Source organism: Lissotriton helveticus, chromosome 1_1 (genome assembly GCF_964261635.1).
Source record: "Lissotriton helveticus chromosome 1_1, aLisHel1.1, whole genome shotgun sequence".
NCBI lineage: Eukaryota > Metazoa > Chordata > Amphibia > Caudata > Salamandridae > Lissotriton > Lissotriton helveticus.
The window spans coordinates 996097263-996117716 of NC_136057.1; the positions used below are offsets into that span (position 1 = coordinate 996097263).

Here is a 20454-nt window from a genome sequence, read left to right on the forward strand (position 1 = left end):
GATGGACTATATGCATCCCCATACATCTCATTCTCCGAGTACTCATCCTCGTCCAACAATAGGGCTGGGGGTAATGATGACACCTTTCTAGGTGAAGTCATATCCGGAGTTATTCTCCTCTTCCTGGCGCCTCTATCACCTGCCGTCGACGGCATCTCCATAGTCTGAACCGTCGTCGACGGGACTGTCGACGAGATAAACTTCACCGTCGACGGGATCGCCATCGTCGACGGGCTCGTCATCGTCGACGGGTTCGTCATCGTCGACGGAACTGCCATCGTCGACGGGCTCACCCTCGTCGACGAGATCGTCGTCGTCGACGAGATTGCCACCGTCGACGGGATAGTCATCGTCGACGGAATTGTCTTCGTCGACGAGGTGGTAACCGTCGACGTAGTCATCGTCGTCGACGCTGTCGTCGACCCAGTCTTCGTCGACGGCATCGTCGTCGAGGTCCTCGTCGACGCCGTCGTCGTCGACGAATGAGGAGACAAAGTCACCACAGAGGCTTTAGAGCCTTTTTTGACCACTGTTGAAGCCTCTACAGTTGGTTTTTTGAAGGACTTAGAAACTTTCTCCTGATGTGAAGGCCCAGCCGAGCCCTCATCCAGTTTTGCCTTCTGCACCTGAGGTGCTTGCCTTTCCCTCTCCTTTACACTCTCGTGAGGAGATTCGCTAGGCCCGGGCTTGCCAGACCTATCAGAGGTCCCATGCATAGCCTTTGAGGGGGGTTCAGATGTAACTTCCTCAGATGGTACACCCCTCTTCAAAGATGTCTTGGAAGATGATGATCTGGCATCTTCATCGTCACTAGAAACCACTTCCTCCTTCTTTTCCAACTTTCTAAGCCAAAGAAGTAACCTTCCTTCACGATCACGAAGGGTCTTAACAGACATCATCCTGCATATCTTACAACCCTCTGGCTTGTGGTCAGGGTATAAACAGTATATACAATCCTTGTGTTTATCCTCAGTATAAAGTCGTTTTTTGCCACAAGTGGCACAAGACCTGAAAAGGCTCTTCTTTTCCTTATCAGCCATAGTAAAAATTCAAAGGAATCCTGCCAAAAACAGCTTAAATAGTACCTCAAAGTAGAAGTTAGAGCAGAGCTCTAAGGAGACTCCCTGTCATCAACGATGCGGTAGAAAATCTAAGGCTCTGAGCTTTCTCAGGAAGGTTCCACAGGGTGAGGCTAATCTGATTGGTTGCTAATGTGAGTTTGGGTCTTTTTACATAAGGACACCTATAGGCTACAAAATATAATGAGGACTAGGCCTAATTTTTTACTTTTTACACCTATTAGGGTGTATTTACCTAAGTATATATTTATATATATATATATATTTATTATTACCGAGGCTCCCAGTCCGACGACGGGGAATGATACAAGCAATGGGAATCTATGAAAGTTCCAATACTGGAGTAACATTAAATGTACCTTTTTGTCCAGAGATACCTGAAATGCTTCTGCATTATTATGCACATCGGTTCACCCAAAAAATCTTGATTCATTTAAACAGTGGCGGCTGGCATATATGGGGAGGGGGTGCGCGTGCAAAATATTATAAAAAATAAATAAAATAAAATGTACCTAACGCAACATCCTCGCTGCGGACCTCTTCTTTGCAAGAACTGGAACCGGGTGCTGGAACTCCCTTGCCCAATCCTGGAGCTGCTCACAGGCAGCATGTGAGCAGTGCCCTGATTTGAGAGAGTGGCGTCACTCAGTGCTCCAAAGCGCACTGGAGACCTGCACTTACGCTCAACCTAGCTGTCATACGACAGCTAGGCTGAGAGCTTTAAAGGGTGCATGTGTGGCTGGAAGTCGCAAGACAGCTGGCCAAAAAGACATGCACACAAACAGTACATTAGCCCGCCCACCCTCCTACCTGCCACCGTCATTCAGCAGCGGTCAGCCACTGTCCTGACACTTGGTTCGGGAGATGAGAAATAAAATGGTAGTTCATTACCATTTTATTTTTCATCTCTGGGGCTTTGGGGGGGGGATTAAGTGTGGCAAATGGAAGGTTCACCAGAAATGAAGTCAGAATCACATACTTTAGTCCACTAGTTAGCTTTATTGGTGACAAAAGTAAAAGTGGCCATCATCCAATGCGTTTCGTTCCATCGACCAAAGGAACATCATCAGGGCTCAAACAGTCATGTAGAATGTTCTATAATGTAAATTTACTTTGCAACTGGCTCATTTGCTGATTTTTGGGATACAGAAGACCCAGATTACAATTCGGGACCGGATTTGCTTGACCCGTATTATGGGGTGATTTCCCGACTGTTTCAATCACGGATGACATTATAGAACATTCTACATGACTGTTTGAGCTCTGATAAAGTTCCTTTGGTTGAAGGAACGAAACGGCTGATAGGCACTTTTACTTTTGTCACCAATAAAGCTAACTAATGGACTATATGATTCGGACTTCATTTCTGGTGCACCTTACATTTCTACAAATCATAAAATGGCGACCACATGGCAATACAAAACAGAGGTTCACCTTGAGCTATTAGGATTCACTAATAAGTCTTGCCTAGTTAACACGAACAGTGAATCACTGATGGTGAATAAGGGAATACTGACAAGTCATCACATTAATGCATTTGCCATGTTCAGTTAGCGAGATACCTGGAGAATCCGTGCGTAAGGTATTAATACAATAAGCTCATTTCCAGAATTTCCTGATCAAGTTAGCTCAAGGGTACTCCACAAAGTTTAGCATGAAAGCGGCTGGTGGTGACACAAACGTCGGGGCATTGAATACCAAGATTCACCAATGTTTATTGAAATGGAGTTTTACATACACGTCCCACATTTGGCATTACATCTACCTGCCACTATACAACATGTGTTGTGTTAACTTTACCTACTAGACTTTGCATTAAACAAATACGTCCAATTTTGCAAAGAAACTATTTTTTATACTAAACCAACCCTGCCATTTTGTATGAAAATTAGCCAACATTTTTTTTTATTTATTCGAGTTGCCACAATATATATTGAAAAGTCCACCCTAAACATTTCACAGCAAAACGACCATTGCTTTAAGAATGGAGGATACGTTCTACCTTTTCTAATTTAATCAAGACTCCTTCTGTGTTAAATCCATTACAATCTTATGACAACAAAAGACATGAAATATTCCAGCTGTGACTTTAAACGAAAGGAGCGTCTTACCTTTTCTTCAAAATGATGATCCCTAGAACCATGCTTGCTATTAAAGACCCCTGTGAAAGATAAAGACAGACGCGCGCTTTAGATTCAGATATAGAAGACCCCCTTAGAAATGGAGTGTTTTACAGTGGCTGAACACCACGTCTACGTGGCACAGAAGTGCACATTTCCAGGAGCAGAAGTGGACACCAGCATTTATAAAGGAGAGTACCACTTGGCGACTGGAGAGGCGACGAACCCAAACATGCTTTAACAGGTAAAAATTACCAGCAAATACAAACGCAGATGAGTGGAAACAATATAAAATTTGAAAAACTGACATTAAATGTAGAATGAGGTATATAAGAGACCTCAGAAGGCTGAGCGCCTGAACTGTTGGAATGGAAAAGTCCCTCCCAGGGTGACTGACGTGTACCCCTGCCCCGAGTGCCCCAGCTCCAACAATGTCTGGATCCCTGGTGGGGATTTTTGGTTTATCTTGGGCGTACAAAGATCATGTGTATGCACCATGGCACAGGTCTGCCTCACGGATTGCGGTCTTGTTAGTCCAGGAAGGGCACCCAAAGCACTACGCTAATACTGGTGAAAGTCTAGTGGCTTTACCAGGAGCGAAGTAGGATGATCGCAGTGGTGGCAGCATACCGTGTAGTGATCAGTTAAAGTGAAGAGGCCTTTTTTTCTGTGCCACTGGAGTGAGGCTCACAGGCTCACTCATGTAATGTTCTGCTGCTGTGAGCTTAACTCACCCTTGTCCTACATCAAGGAAATGTGTAGCGCTCTGCAATGCGTAATAGTTGTATGCATGTGCTGGGTGTATGTGTGCTTGTGAAGCACAAGTTACTACTTGTGTAACGATATATGTGTAAGAGACATTAGTTAGTGATAGATTCCTTACCTTAGAATATTCCCAGGCGTCAGACTGGATCCGGAAAGTTTTGCTTAGCAGTACCGCTGCACGTCAGTAGGTGGCTTCTTGCGGCTCCGCGTCCATCACTGGCGTCGTCAGTGCCGAGATGACATCACGGAGAGTACTTAGGCACCAACCATGCGCTCGGACATCAGTTCTGTACACGACTTTCCGAGCCAGGTACGCAGAGCCATGCAAGATACTGAACATTAGTGCATAAAACTAGGGCCCTAAAAGGGGATGACCTTAACCCTAGTAATCAGTTTGCAGAACGGGCAGGATGAGTGGGGTGGTAAGGAATCTATCACAAACTAATGTCTTTTACAGATATATCGTTACACAAGTAGTAACTTGTGCATCTGAAAGAGACACGTTAGTGATAGATTCTATACCTTAGAATAGATACCCCAGCAATACCAACCCCGATGGAGGGTCTGCAAACAAAATTACACCAGGAAGTCACGGAGATCAGAACGTCCAAAGAAGCCATCTCCCCGGACTTGACTGTCAAGGCAGTAATGCTTTGTAAACGTGTGCAGCGAGGCCCACGTAGCTGCCTGACAAATGTTCTCCAAGGGAAAGCCACGGCCCAAGGCAGTAGTGGCTGCAGTTGCCCTGGTCGAATGGGCACGCAGTCCCACAGGAGGCTCCTTCTTGGCAAAGGAGTAACATGCTTTGATGCACAGAATGACCCACCAGGAGATGGTCCATTTGTGCACGGCCCAACCTTTTTTGGCACCCATGTAGCCAACAAAGAGCTGATCATCCACCCGGAACTGTTGTGCACGCTACAGATAGAATGCAAGCGCACGTTTTGGGCCCAGACGGTGGAGCTTCTCTTTCTCCCTGGAAGGATGCGGAGGCGGAAAGAAGGTGGGCAAAGTGATGGTCTGCCCGATGTGGAAGGGCGTAACAACCTTTGGCAAGAAAGAAGGTTGGGTACTTAGAACCACCTTGTCTGGATGAACTGAAAGGAAAGGAGGCCTGGAGCTCACTCACTCTTCTGGCAGAGGTGATAGCCAAGAGGAAAGCCGTCTTTAAGGTGAGAGGATGTAAGGGACAGTTATGAAGGGGCTTGAAGGGAGCGCACATCAGAAACGTCAAGACAAGATTCAAGTCTCATTGACGCATGATGAAAGGCACAGGAGGAAATGTGTGTGTAATACCTTTGAGGAAATGGTTAACAACTGGGGAAGGCTGATCTGGAAGCCGTAGAAAGGCAGAGATGGCCGAAAGATAACCTTTGATAGTTCCCAGAGCAGAGCGCTGCTGGGCCAAGGATAGAAGGAACAGAAGGACCTCAGAAAGAGGGGCAGAAAGGGGATCCACAGCCTTTGCTGTGCACCATGCCACAAATTTGTTCCACCTGCAGGCGAATACTGTTTTAGTGGAGGGACGCCTGGCTGCCAGAATGACATCACAGACTTCGGGAGGAAGGTCGAAAGCAGTCAACTGCCGCAGCTCAACCTCCACGCATGGAGGTGGAGACTGGACAGGTTCGGGTGGAGGACCGTCCCCTGCTGCTGCGACTGAAGATCCTCCCGAAGAGGCAGACGGATCGGGTGATCAACGCTCATACTGAGCAGCTCGGGATACCATACTCTTCGAGCCCAGTGCGGAGCCACAAGAATGACTTGCACCACGTCCGAGTTCAGATGCCATTCGTGATCCATTATGCACCGACGGCTGAGTTTGTCCACCCTGGCGTTCAGAGAACCTGCCAGGTGTTGAACCACCAAGGTAATGCCTTGATGTTCCAGCCATGTCCAGAGTCGCAAAGCCACCTCACATAGGGTCCAGGACCCCACTGCAATACCACAAGGCGGTGGTGTTGTCCGTGAACACCTGCACTACACTTCCCCGGACAGAGGGAAGGAATGCCTTCAGCGCAAGACGGATCGCCCGCAGCTCCAGAAGTTTGATATGGAGCGGGACTCCGCCGGAGACCAGAGGCCTCTGATCTCCACCTCTTCCCAAGTGGCCTCCCCATCCCAGGAGGGAAGCATCTGTCACCACTGTGTGCTCCGGTTGGGGAAGGGAGAGGGATCTGCCACTGACTCAATCTCGAATCGTGAGCCACCACTGCAATTGTTGAGCAGGGCCCTATGAGATCTGGACATTATTTGACAGGTTGCCCCTATGCTGTGCCCACTGGAACTTCAGGTCCCACTGCAAAACCCGCATATGCCATCTGACATGTTTCACCAGCAGGATGCAGGAGGCCATCAGGCCCAGAAGCCGGAGTGTCATCCTGACCGAAACCCAGGATAGAGGCCGAAAGATCGGAAATATAGCCTGAATATCCCGGAGTCGTTGCTCGGGAGGATAAACCCAAAACAACGCCGAATGCAGAACTGCTCCGATGAAGGGGAGCTTCTGAGAGGGACTCATGTGTGACTTCGGCACATTGATGGAGAACCCCAGCAAGTGCAGGAGGTCGGCTGTAGTCTGGAGGTGGGTGATGACTGCCCGGGGCGAGCCCGCCTTCAACAGCCAGTCGTCGAGATAGGGAAAGACTGAAACCCCTGATCTGCACAGATGAGCCACGACCACCGCCATCACTTTCGTGGAGGGAGGGATAAACGGCACCCAGTGCAGCACCAAAGGCGGCGCTGGCGCCGGAGCCGGCAACGCTGCACCTCGTGGGGCCGGGGCTGGAGCCAGCAGCGTAGGATCCTGTGGTGCCAGGGCTGGAGCCAGTGGCGGAGCCGCCGGGCCAACAGGATGTGGACACGGGACCGCAGGGCCTGAAGGCGCGCCAGCGGGAGCCCGAGGCCTAAAAAGGCGGTCCATGGCAGCCGGGAACTCTTGCACCTGTTCAGGAGTCACGGACGGATCCGGGTATGGTGGGTAGGCTGCAGGACTCCCAGGCTCCAGAAGAGCCACAGGCTCGAGGCCCCTGTCCCCCTCGTCTGCCTCAGAGGAGCGACAGGGGGACATTGGAGAGCGAAAACTTGGAGCCCGAGGAGCGACGGCTCCGGTCTCGTGAGCGGTCCCGGGAACGGCCCTCAGACCCAGAGCGGCAGAGCGACAAATGCCGGACCTGCAGCAATTTCCTAAGCTGCTCCCGCAAGGCCTTGGAGGCCATGGCACCACAGTCCCGGGAGTCGTAGTTGGTCTCCAGGCAGTAGAGGGAAATATCGTGGGGGTCCACCACCGACATATTCTGGCAACAGTCCCCACAGGACTTAAAGCCGGGCATCCCTACGTGCACCAGGAGAAAAAAGGGGAGACAAAAGTCTCAAAATAGCAGTCTAAAAAATGACTAAGGTACTTGCTCAATCCGGATCTGCGCTCACTTGCACGGAAAAAGAAAGAACTGACATCAGGACGCAAGGGTGGCGTCTAAGTACTCTCTGTGGCGTCATCTCGGCGCTGACGACGCCAGTGTCGGACGCGGAGCCACAGGAGGCCACCTACTGACGCGCAGGGGTACTCCTAAGCAAAAATTTCCTGATCCAGTCTGATGCCTCTGGATATTCTAAGGTAAGGAATCTATCACTAACATGTCTCTTTCAGATTGTTACAATACATGGACGATTCTGGGTTCCATTTTGGAATTACTGCAGTAGCGTGATGATGTAGAGGAATCTCCCAGACAGATCTGTAAATTGCTGCAATTTGTTTGAGTTGGGTGGGACGCACACTGGAGGGAGGAGAGCCAAACTTTTCAGTACACTTCAAAGAGTGCTCTTTGATTCAAGGAAAGGTCACTGAAAGGGGCCTGGGCATATTTAAGGAGCGAGATGGTGATAACAAATTCATAAAGAGTAAGGTCAAGGCCCTGGGGTAACGTTTTGATAAAATCAAGATAGTAGGGGGGTGGTCACTGTTCTTGAGAAAGATTTTAGACAGATCAGAGAGGGGGCAGTTAACAAGACTGTTTCTCGCTGCCCTCACACATCCTAGTAATGTCATGCTTCATCATTGGGCAGGTGCTTCTCGACTGGCTGGTCAGCCTCCAGTTTTCTGTTAATTAGTGTACCTATGACTCCATGGCTTTAACTAGCTTGTAGAATACCCACCTATTTGAGATAGTCCTGTGTACGTCTAGAAGAATGCTTCATAATTTGATAAATTTTTCGCCTAGATAGTAGACTATGCATATAAAATCTGCAACATAAGTGCAATAGGTTTATAAATGCCACTGTATCGTAGTAAAAAAATTATTCTTTTTTTTACATTGCTTGCTGCCAAACTTTATCATTTTGTAGTGATTCAATTTCATTACAAGACCGGAGGCTACATTATGCATAAATCTTTAATGCAGATCCCAGCAGCCGCATCACAATATAACAGTTCCAAAATAGAACAAAGGCAACAGCTAAGAGCCATGAGCCAACAACACACAGCCTCTTTTAAATGCGGCTCCCAAGCAGATAAGTCTACTCTTATACTCTTCTGATTACCTATGTTTTTTTCTAGCCTTTAATGGTTTAGTATATTGCTTATAGTGTTTTAATGGTTTATTATATAACCTTGTGGGGTTTTGACCCTAGTATGAGTGTGTATTTATGGTGTGACAGTTTCCCTCCCCCATAACCTACACACCCTCCCTCTACCAATTTCCAATATATGGAAATTCCCTCCTCGCAAACCCCCCCCCCCCGCACGCCTATTTGCGGTTTCCTCAATGTCCTTACTTTGTCTGTGTTATTCCGTCTCCCGTTTCACGGAACCATCCGGCCCGGTTTTTTCCCCACTTTCTCCGCGCTTAGCGCGTCTCCCCTTGGCGATGACCATCGTTGTTTCAAGCGAAGGTAGTTACCCTCACCTTCTTTTACTGATCCCCCTTGGCGGTTGCATTTCCTCCCCGCGCTCGGCAGCGCGAGGCTGTGGCGCATTAGAGGAATGACCCTGAGCAACAACGACGCGGCGTCGTCATGTTGCTAAGGGCCTTTCCTCTACCTCGCACGCGCCGGCAAGGTTGTGACAGCGTGCCCATAGCAACCCCTGCCTTACTCGCGCTGTTTCTCTAACGCAAGCGGCAGTTGACACATTAACGCGTCTAGGTACTTTCTTGTCACAGAAATAATTATAATTTACGGGGAATATTTTATCCGAGTCCCTTTCTCGGTGGAACACGTTGTTGTGCCTCAGCTAGCACATTGTTGGCGATTTCCTGCCATACCTAATATCGACCTTCAGCTTGTCATTTTCCACTTTATTCCCCTTTAAAAGCATATCAGTCCCATGTCTAGCTCAGGTTCTGAGGAGGCTTCGGCCCCTTCCCAGGATCTGGCCAGTATCCAGTTTAACAAAATACTCCAGAAGGAGATGAAAAGCTGTCTGAGGGAGGGGCTCGCTCAGATCATTAGTTCCAAGCGCCCCCCTCAAGAAGACGGCTCAGCCCGGGGTAAGAGACTAAAAAAGAATAACTATAATGAATTGAGCATGGGGGGTCCTTGCACCTCATCGGATAAAGGAGGTCTTAGCACCTCAAGGAATGAAGGAGGTCTTCGCACCTCAAGCAGTGTGGGTGTCCTTAGCGGCACAAAGAAACAAGGTGTCCAAAGCGACACACGCTCAACCGATGCTCATGATAGCTATGACGATATTGGTTCGGATGACTCCGAATTCCTCGACGAGTATGTCCTCGACCTTAATGATGAGGAGCACGACTTCGGAGACCCTACTGAAGAGGGTACATCCTCCTCGAGAGATGTAATCTGTAACCCCTTGGGCGAGGAGATGCTCTCTCCTCAAAACTTAAAACACCCCCGAAGCTCCGAATGGTTCCCTCAGGAACACGTTGCGAAGTTCGTTAAAAAATGGATCAGATTCCCCTTGGAGAACGAGACTCGCAACATTCTACGAGCAGAATGCGCTAGACCTTCTGTGGGTGATAAGTCTTGTTACACCCCTAATCTCGACCCGGATCTAATTAAATTCCTTTTCAAGCTGGGGCGTGACCCCAGGAAAGGTATGGAGAAATCCCTGAAAGTTTGCCAGGATCGTCTCCTCGACGTACTTGGCCCCCTCACGAGGATTCTCGACTCTGCAGAACAGAGCCACATTGAAGGTACTCGCCTCGATGCCGAATTGATTAGAGGCTGGAGCCAAAGGGCCATTATCCTTTTAGGAAATGCAAACGCAGGCATCAACGCCGAAAGGCGTAGAGTGGTCCTCACACGGATTAACCCTAAGCTCAGTGATCTTGCCGATAAAGAACCTACTAAAAACCAGAAAGGTCTCCTCTTTGGTGAAGATCTGATTAAATCCCTTGGGAAATATGTCTCGACCTTTACGGCTCTGGACAGGGCACAGCAAAATATGCGAAAAGTTTTTAATTCAGGCAATAACCTTTTCGGAAGGGCCGGAAGACGAGGCCAATCTTCCGGCCGCTACTTCCAGAGGCCCAACTTCAGATCACGTGGAACTGGCAGAGGATACCAGCAATTTCAGCAGTACCAGCAATATCCAACCCCGCAATTCTACCCCCAGAGAGGTAGAGGACAGCGCGGCAGAGGCTTCAGATCTCGTGGATCAAGCGTCCAGAATAATCCCTCAGGTGAGCGCTCCCCCTCTCCCTTCCCTTTCTTTCCCCTTAAAGGTAGGGGGCAGACTGAAATATTTCTTGGAAAATTGGGAATGCATCACTCAAGATGCTTGGATTCTGAGCACTGTGAGAGGTTTTGCTATAGATTTCGAGTCCGAACCCGTCCAGACTTCGCTCCCAATGTGTATTCCCATGTGCCCGGCTCAACAAGACATCATCGAGGAGGAAATCTCCTCAATGATTCAAAAAGGTGCTGTACTGGAGGTTCCCCTGGACCTCATGGGTTTCGTAAGCAACCTCTTTTTAGTCAAAAAGAAGGACAAGGGTTGGAGGCCGGTTATAAACCTCCGCCAAGTAAACAGGTTAATTTCTTACAGACATTTCAAGATGGAGGGCATTCACCTCCTGAGGGACCTTCTTCTAGAAGGGGACTGGTTAGTCAAATTAGACCTCAAAGACGCCTACTTTACCATCCCCATGGCCAAGGCTCATCAGCGCTTTCTCCAGTTTTTATGGAAAGACCGCTTGTACCAGTTTCAAGCTCTGCCCTTTGGCCTCTCTTCCGCACCATGGTGCTTCACCAAGGTCATGAGGGCCGTTGTGTCTCACCTAAGATCAAGGGGTGTTCGTCTCATTATCTATCTGGACGATATTCTCATTATGGCGCAAGAGAAGGCGCAGTTGATTCGGGACCTGGACTTTTCTATGAAACTCATAGAAAGCCTAGGTTTCATTATAAACAAGGAGAAGTCCTCCCTGACTCCCTCAACATCGTTGGAGTTTCTGGGTTTCACGGTCGACACCTCTCGTTGCCTCCTCCTTCTTCCTTCCAAGAAGATCTAAAAAATAAAGAAGCAAATAAAGCATGCTTTGGGCCGTCAGAATCTCTCCCTCAGAGACTTGGCCAGACTTCTAGGCCTCCTTTCATCTTCAATTCAAGCAATATTTCCAGGCCCGCTCAACTATCGGGCTCTTCAGAGGCTCAAAGCGAGAGCTCTGAGATCAGGTCTCTGGTATGGGGACCTTGTTACTCTGGATTCGGATTCTCGTTCAGAGTTGCTTTGGTGGCTGAACAACCTGGAGGCATGGAACGGGAAAGCCATCTTTGGCTCATCCCCGGATTTCGTCCTGGAATCAGATGCCAGCCTGCATGGCTGGGGTGCTTGCCTCTTGAATCAAAACACAGGAGGTCTTTGGTCTCAGGAGGAATCTCTCCGCCACATAAATTTCCTGGAATTGACCGCCGGTCTTTATGCTCTCATGAGCTTCAGGAATTCTCTTCAGGGTAGGTCCGTCCTTTTGAAGATGGACAACATGTCAGCGGTGGCCTATGTCAATCGCCTCGGAGGCACGAAGTCTGCAGACCTCTCAGACTTAGCCAAGAAGCTTTGGATGTTCTGCCTGGAGCACAAGATTGCTCTGAGAGCAGAATACCTTCCAGGTGCTGCCAATTCCTCCGCGGACTGGAACGTTTCCTCGTGGATTTCAGCGACTGGAAGCTGAATCCTTGTTTCTTCAGGACCCTGAATCAGATCTGGGGGCCCCTAGAGGTGGATCTCTTTGCGAGCAGACTCACCTCCCAACTTCCGGATTATTTCAGCTGGATGCCCGACCCGGGTGCTCGGGCATTCAACTCCTTCCTCCAACATTGGGGCAATCTCCGAGGTTATGCCTTCCCTCCTTTTTCAATGATTCAGCGAGTACTTCAGAAGGTGAGGCACGACAAGTGTCTCCTCCTTCTAATAACCCCTTTCTGGCCCTCCCAGGCCTGGTTTCCCACTGTTCTGGAATTGACTTGCAGCATCCCCTTCCTGATCCCTTCACTGGAGGATCTCCTCGTAGACTCGGACGGTCGCGTTCATCCTCTGATCCTCAATCGGAGTTTATCCCTTCTTGCCTGGAAGGTGTCAGGAGATCTAACGAGATCTCAGGTCTTTCGAACTCAGCTTCGATCCTCCTCAGGGAGTCTTGGGCACCAGGCACCCATTATAGATACAATAGAATCTGGAAACTCTGGGTTTGTTGGTGCCTGGAGAGGAACCTGGATCCCTTGGAGGCCCCTATTGTTGATGTGACTAATTTCCTAGTTGAACAATTCGAGAAGGGCCTTAGTTACAGGTCTATTAACTGTTTTAGATCTGCAATTTCAGCAGGTCATTCCCTTATCAACGGCAAGTCCATTGGTAAAAACGTCATTGTTTGTAGGATCATGAAGGCTATTCGTATCAAAAGGCCTCCTAGACCCAAATATGACGTCCTTTGGGACGTTGATTTGATTCTTCGTCTCTTTTCGGACTGGCCCTCTAACTCTCTCCTTAACAGGAAGAATCTTTCTCTTAAACTGGCTACCCTTCTATGCCTTGTTTCTTGCAGAAGGTCTTCAGACATTCGTTCCCTCGATATTACTTATCGTTCTTATAACCCGTTTGGCGTTAAGTTTGACGTCTACAGGAGGACCAAAACTATGTCTGACTCCATTTTTTATCCTCGTTTTGACCTTCATCCTAAACTCTGCGTCGTCGACTGCATGAAAGAGTATGACCTTAGAATGTCTGGCCTTCGTCCAGTCGGCGTTAATCAATTACTTATTTCCTTTGTTAGACCTCATAGAGCTATTAGCTCCCCCACTATTGCTAGATGGATTAAATCCAGTATGAGCTTAGCTGGAGTGGATTTGACCAAATTTCAAGCTCACTCCCTTAGAGGTGCTATGGCTAGCAAATCACTCTGGTCTGGAGGTAGGTTGGATGACATTTTGAAAGCTGCTGACTGGTCCAATGCCGGTACCTTTGCACGTCATTATTGTAAACCTATCCAACACATGTCTGATGCTGTTTTAGGAAGCTTCCAACATGCATAATGTAGCCTCCGGTCTTGTAATGAAATTGCGATTCTCATATTTACATGACTAGAGAATCTGGATTTCATTAAAGACTCGGAGGCTGACATTATCCCCCCCTCCCTCCACCGGAGGCATTTCAATTTTTGCATTTTACCATGTACAATTTATTGTAATGTATTGCAATGCTCACTGTCTTTGTTTTCCTCTTATGACATGTTTGGATTGGTTTCCTTTAGGCTTCTTGGACTAATTCCTTTGTCCTTTCAGATGTTGCCTGATCCTGAATTCGTCTCTCAAGAGAACTTCCTGGGACATCCTTCCTGGATTTCTTCCTTCTACCTTCTACAGTCAAGTTTCGTGATGTTCTGCCTTCCATCGTTGTGGAGTTTCTACTCAAGCCTTTGATCTCTTCCTGAACTTTTCTACTTTTTTCCTCATTTAAAAGAGGCTGTGTGTTGTTGGCTCATGGCTCTTAGCTGTTGCCTTTGTTCTATTTTGGAACTGTTATATTGTGATGCGGCTGCTGGGATCTGCATTAAAGATTTATGCATAATGTCAGCCTCCGAGTCTTTAATGAAATCCAGATTCTCTAGTCATGTAAATATGAGAATCGCAATTCTGTGGTACTCATTTTACTGACCATTGTGATTGACAGGCTGAGTTGGCTCTTCACAAGTGGAACCTGTGATTAGAAGATGAAATAGAGTTCTTTTCAGAACCCATTTAGAGGGCCTTGGGGCAGACAGGAGTACTGGGTCCAACCATGAGGTTTTAGGCCTTTTACTCCCGATGTTCTGGGGCCCGGCTTACTATGGGTCTTAAGCAAGTGGGCCAAGTACCCCTTCAACCCTCGACTCTCAGTGGAATTGTGGTTCCAGCAGTCAAAGCTTGCTGGAGTCGAGGGTGGTGGGGATAGGTATAGGGGTTGAACACAGGCTCACAACTCAAAGTAAGTTCAATCGCAGCAATAAATGATTGTCCAGTCAAATACTTTCTTTTATGCCAAAAGTAGTATTTATATATGAACACAAAGCGAAATGCAGCATACACAAACCATCTGCCGGGGCTCTAGTGTTCAATTGGCTGGTCCTAGAGTCCCACTTCCCTCTCACTAGCGGTAGTGGTTATTCCCCATTCACTGTAAGTGGCATTCAGGTAAGGCCCAACTAGTGGTTAGAGTCTCAGGAGACCCACTCCAACACTGACAAAAGTCAAAATTATTCCAGCGCCCAAGGTGTTGGATAGTAGAACAAGTTCCCCTGGGGCCTTAAGGCACTGCGATCAGGCTTACCCACTCCTGGGAGGATGGTGAGATTGGAGTATCCACAGGGAGCATCAGCAGCTGACTTGGCAGGGGCATTGGCTAGGCATCCATAGCCCTTCCTCCGATGAGATGAGGAGTTCCTCTATTCTTTCCCACTGTACTCTGATTCTGATCAGTCAGACCCCCATATCCACCACCGTAAGAGGCAAGGGCCAGTGCTTAGTTCAAGCCCTGATTGAGAGGAGAGGCCGCCGGGGACACGTGTGGGTGTGAGCCTCAAATGAGGATCAGAACCAGAGTACACCCCCACCCACACCCACCTGTGGGAAAGAACAGAGGAACTCCTCATCTCATCAGGGAAGTGCAGTGGATGCACAGCCAATACCCCTGCCAAGTCAGCTGCTGATGCTCCTTGTGGACAATCCAATCACACCATCCTCGCAGGAGCGGGTAAGACTAATCGTAGTGACAGAAGGGCTCAGGGGAACTTGTTCTACTATCCAACTCTTTGGGTGTTGGAATAATTTTGACTTTTTATCAGAGTTAGAGTGGGTCTCCTGAAACTCTGACCACTAGTGGGGCCTAACCTGAATGCCGCTTACAGTAAACTGGTCGTGGCGCACGAAATAGGTATCACGGTACTATCTCATCAAAATTCCAGCTAACTATGACGTTATTGATTTACAGTTTTGATGATATCCAGATATGACAGTTTGCTTACCTGTGTGATATCTAGAAGGTCGCATATCTAGTACTGCTTTTGTTTCATCCTTACATACCACTATACAGCCTTTTTGTCATTACAATCTTAGGTATTATACTGGTATTAAGACCACCAATTCACTAAGAAGAGTAAACCACCAGAAATTGTCCACCTCCAATCAGGTATTTTCCTTATTAACTTCTCTTTCTGTGCTAACAAGCACATTGGTGGTTTGATTCTCATTATCTGATTCCTTAGGACTAGATGTCAATTGATATGTTTAGCACCACACCTGCTTTTTATTGCATATCTCCATCTCAGTCTAGAGTATTGTCAAGTAAACTCAGTTCTCATATGCTTGCATTCAGTAAGTATGAAGTTGTATATAGATATATACATATGTTATGTGCGTCTCTATTCATAATACAGTGATACACGAGTCAGGAAGGGTGTTTCTACTGATATCTAATGTACTCACTTAAATGTTACTGGAATAAATATCATAGTGACTCAAATACATTGGGACATATATTAAATATGAATGTGGTTGACCTAAATGTATCTTGGTCCCCTGGGGATATATATATTTCTTTCCCCCCCCCTCATTTCTAATTTGTGACTCGCTGTAATAACCACCCTCCACGTCATCGTGACAAAATTGTTTTAACAAAATTGAATTATACAGTAGAGATTATTGCAATTTATGTAATTCGTTTTTTTGCCTAGATCGATAACAGGTCATGAACATATGATTATGAACAATATTGTAAATGTTAGAATATTTAGGGTCTCCACAGGTGTGTATATAGTATTATATGTGACTCTGTGGTCATGAAATAGATCGTTATGTATATATGATTATATAAAATGTATGTGGTCAAATTAATCATTTGCTTTCTAAAAATGTAACATAAATCTAGGTTAGTACAAATTTAGTATACGTTTGTGTCCCCACACTGTATAAAAATAAATTGTCACACTTTTTATTATATTTTTTACTTCAGTTTCAGTGCAATCGACGGTAACCTGAAGGCCCACATGCCGAAACGCGCGTAGTTCTATCTACCGCATTGCCTCCACCTTTACGAGTCTAATGCTATTTTTGCTGTTTTTAATATGCTTAAGATGTATATATGAATAAGATCAAATTTCAAATTTGTATATTTATGTATAATATGAGGTCAATGTAAAGAATGATGACCCATAAAAACTCAATTATCTGCTAAAAAATCAAATATTAAAATAAATATGTTTTCTATCATCTATGTGTGACCAACCTTATCTATTTTGGACTTATCTATTTAATTGTACAGCCTAGAATTGATGTATATGTTTTCAATTATGGACTGACTAAGCTACAGACCTTTACCTAAATCAGTTATTTTCAGTATGTGTAGCAAAGTCTATTATATATATAGGGATCACTATTTTACAAAAAAAGGGGGACTTTCACACCCTTGAATGATAGCATTTCTTCTTGTTTAGCGGTGAAGCTAATCATTTGCTGGTTTAGTATCTTGACTTTTACTTTGCAAGTGTGTTCATAGTTCAGAGTTCTATCAGCTTTTATCAGGAGACCAGCGGTAGCTGAAAAAGTCCTCCAAAGTTATGAAGATCCCATCACTGATTGGGGTTCTTCTTCATACAAATAACCTGAAAATAGCCTTACTGAGCATGGTTTCGCTCTTAGAGCAGAACTGACATAAAAGGCCAAGCTAACCTCACTATAAGCAGAAGGTGAAGAATGTGGTTGCGACTGCATTTGATACAGGCTTATCTGGCAACATCAAGGCTCTGCCATTGTAAATTTCCTATGATGGTGGAGCAACATTAGGAGATCACTGGTCAGAGACTCTGTAGGGTTTAGGGATACCAGCAAGGATCAGGGGCTAAATGTACAGACTGGTATTGGGCGTGGCAGCTTCAGGTGTCATAAAGGAAGTCAACCACTATGTAGGTGATTCCTTTGTCAATGTGAAGTGTTATGTATTGACACAGCAAAATAATTTCATTTATGGTCATATGTGTGAGAAGTTGGCCTGATATATGATGCTCACTAGTTCTAGTGATCACCTTGTATCAGTCCAAACAACCCTTATGGTGATTGGTTGTAAGCCAACCTTATAGACCAGCTATCCTAATGGTAGCATGGACAAAGCAGTCTTAGGCTAAACTCTTTTGGCATGTGAAGCCAGCTGTTTTACCACAATATAACCCCTTGAATACCAGATGAAAGGACACCACACAGGTTGTTATGAAAATAAACAGTATATTTATTAATAACAACACCTCTGAACTCTTTATGAGGTCAGAGGGCTAAGCACATGACAATCTCTTACGAAAAATACGACAAGTTGCACAAAATTACAATGGTGCCCTAGGGGCACGACAAACCATATACTAAGTAAGTGGAATGTGATAGTCGATAGAAGAAATGGAGCTGTCCAGAGGCTGTAGGATTGATGGGACCACGCTACACTAACTCTAGGTAAGTAATAGGAGGCCCACGGAACGCGTGTGCAGAGTGTGAACTCACACGCGAGATGCGTAACAACGTCTATGGACAGTACAGTTCAAGTAAAAGGTAAGTACGGACAATCCTGACTAGTTAGGACTAAAACGACTGTGGAACTGGACACTAGGACAGTTAAACTACCCTTAAGCACCGAAATGCTCTTGTTACCTCACCCACGGGCTGCGGGTGCATAGGTGCCAAAGTGTGTCGGGTTCTCGCGTTGAAGCCAATGGAGCCTGAAAGAAAAGATGCTGCAGGCGACCAGGAGGAAGATGTCCGGTGCGATCCAAGGGTGGATCGGTGAAGAAGAGGACCTGAAAGCAGAGGGGACAGTGTTCAAAGTCACTAGCCAGTGACCGGTGTGGAACCAGGAAGGAACCAGATGCTGTTGTCGCGATCAGGTGAAGAGTGGACGCTGGACTCTGCAGTAGAAATATAAAAAAACCCTGTCTCCGAAAAACAGCAAATAGCTGATGTAAAACCTACTAGGGGTGGTCTGGGTCAGGGGGGTCTATTCTTTACCAATCTATAGGCTGTACGTGCCAGTTAGTACCATTACAACCTATTAGAATGAACTTTTGAACACACTTGAGTATACCAAACAAGAAGAGTTTTGTATGTTAAAAAATAATCAATGATGATTTATTCACCTCCCAATAGGGTTACAATCTAGCATGTTATCACAATGTTAAAAATAATTAAACTCATAACTTCAGTTATACAGTCATATATATAAAAAAAGTCAAAATTTAATCAAAAAAACAGTCGACGCAGCGTTTCGGTGCTTTTTTTCTTTTTTCACACCTTCTTCAGGACTTTACAACATTTTGACTCCATTGTTTTCTAAAAATAAAAATAAAAGCATTTAAGTATTTCTCTTTTTTATAAGTTCATCCTTTTGACCTAGTCTTGTTGATGTCTATAGATTATACCACTCGGTATCCCCTTTTCTGTGTAAGACCACTTTTTTTAAAAAGAACAAAAATTTAGTTCTCTTTGCATCATCACAACATTCCCAAAAATCAATTAATTCATCCCAATGTTAAAAACAGTGATGATTAGATCAGATACAACTATCAGAGGAGTGAAGTTGTGATGATGCAAAGAGAACTAAATTTTTGTTCTTTTTAAAAAAAGAGAAATACTTAAATGCTTTTATTTTTATTTTTAGAAAACAATGGAGTCAAAATGTTGTAAAGTCCTGAAGAAGGTGTGAAAAAAGAAAAAAAGCACCGAAACGCTGCGTCGACTGTTTTTTTGATTAAATTTTGACTTTTTTTTATATATATGACTGTATAACTGAAGTTATGAGTTTTTTAATTATTTTTAACATTGTGATAACATGCTAGATTGTAACCCTATTGGGAGGTGAATAAATCATCATTGATTATTTTTTAACATACAAAACTCTTCTTGTTTGGTATACTCAAGTGTGTTCAAAAGTTCATTCTAATAGGTTGTAATGGTACTAACTGGCACGTACAGCCTATAGATTGGTAAAGAATAGACCCCCCTGACCCAGACCACCCCTAGTAGGTTTTACATCAGCTATTTGCTGTTTTTCGGAGACAGGGTTTTTTTATATTTCTACTGTTTAATCCCCCTCCCTGTTGCACAAAACCAGGGGTACCTCCAATTGTTTTCGCTGGACTCTGCAGCCACGTGGACCAGGAGGTGTCTTCGACGGCCAGGATGGAGGCACGAGCTGTCCCACGCAGGCTCTCGCTGTCGGATCCGGAATTGGAGTCAACAGGCCTTGGCAAAGGCAACCCACGCGGTGAGTGGAAAAGGCGTCTGGTGCGGAGAGTCCGGGTGCCCCTCTTTTGGAAGGGAGCAAAGGCCAGTCTGGAGCAACCAGACCAGCAGCAAAGATTCAAAGGTTCGTCGTCTAGGAGGCCACTAGCCAGCCGGCAAGTGACCAGACAACGCGTCGAGCAGCAAGCAAGCAGAAGGGCCCCACGCAGATCTCGTGGATGCTGGAGGGCTGATCTTCGGTGCAGGGGCTGCTCGGGGCTGGGGCTTCTCAATCCCCAAAGCACTTGGTCGAGTTTACCTCGTGAGTCGTGCTGGAAGCGAAGTGCAGGTTCGTTCAAGATGGCCGGTCCCACGTGTCTCGTCGCACCCACGGGTCTCAGCTTTGCTGCAGATGTGAGTTGAGGTCGGAGAGGTCTGGGAATCCGGGTCTCGTCGGGCTCTGAAGTCTGGATCCTCGAGGGAAGACGACAAAGTGAAGCCGCTGGACGCTTGATGGTGCCTGCAGTTGCAGGGTGGACACTCCTTGCCCACAAGGGAGATTCTTCAGTCTTTTGTGGAGCAGAACATCGAAGTCCAGAGTTTCTTCTTGTAGAATTGTTCAGGATAATCTAATTTGGAATGGGACCAGCTCCTACCTTTATCCTACTAATGGGGGCTGCACTACTGACTAGGTCTCTCCCCTGGGTGGGACCAGGAAGGGGGGTGGTTACACCCCCTATCCCTTGTCCGGTTTCCCGCCAGAGCTGGGGCTGGAGGGCCCCAGCAACTGGTTTGAACCGGTG

At 46.4% G+C, this 20454-nt stretch overlaps 1 protein-coding gene across 3 annotated transcripts in view; it reads right to left on the minus strand.

The window, feature by feature from the left end:
- The window catches only part of SLC35B4 (solute carrier family 35 member B4), a 188665-nt gene that overhangs the window by 73833 nt on the left and 94378 nt on the right, over positions 1-20454 (minus strand). For all 3 annotated transcript variants that reach the window (XR_013607529.1, XM_078677493.1, XM_078677489.1), the window contains exon 4: positions 3191-3240. Coding sequence is in view for 2 of the 3 variants with exons in the window: in XM_078677493.1 (XP_078533619.1) it covers positions 3191-3240 (50 nt within the window). In the remaining variant the exon portion in view is untranslated. The remainder of the gene's footprint in view (positions 1-3190; positions 3241-20454) is intronic.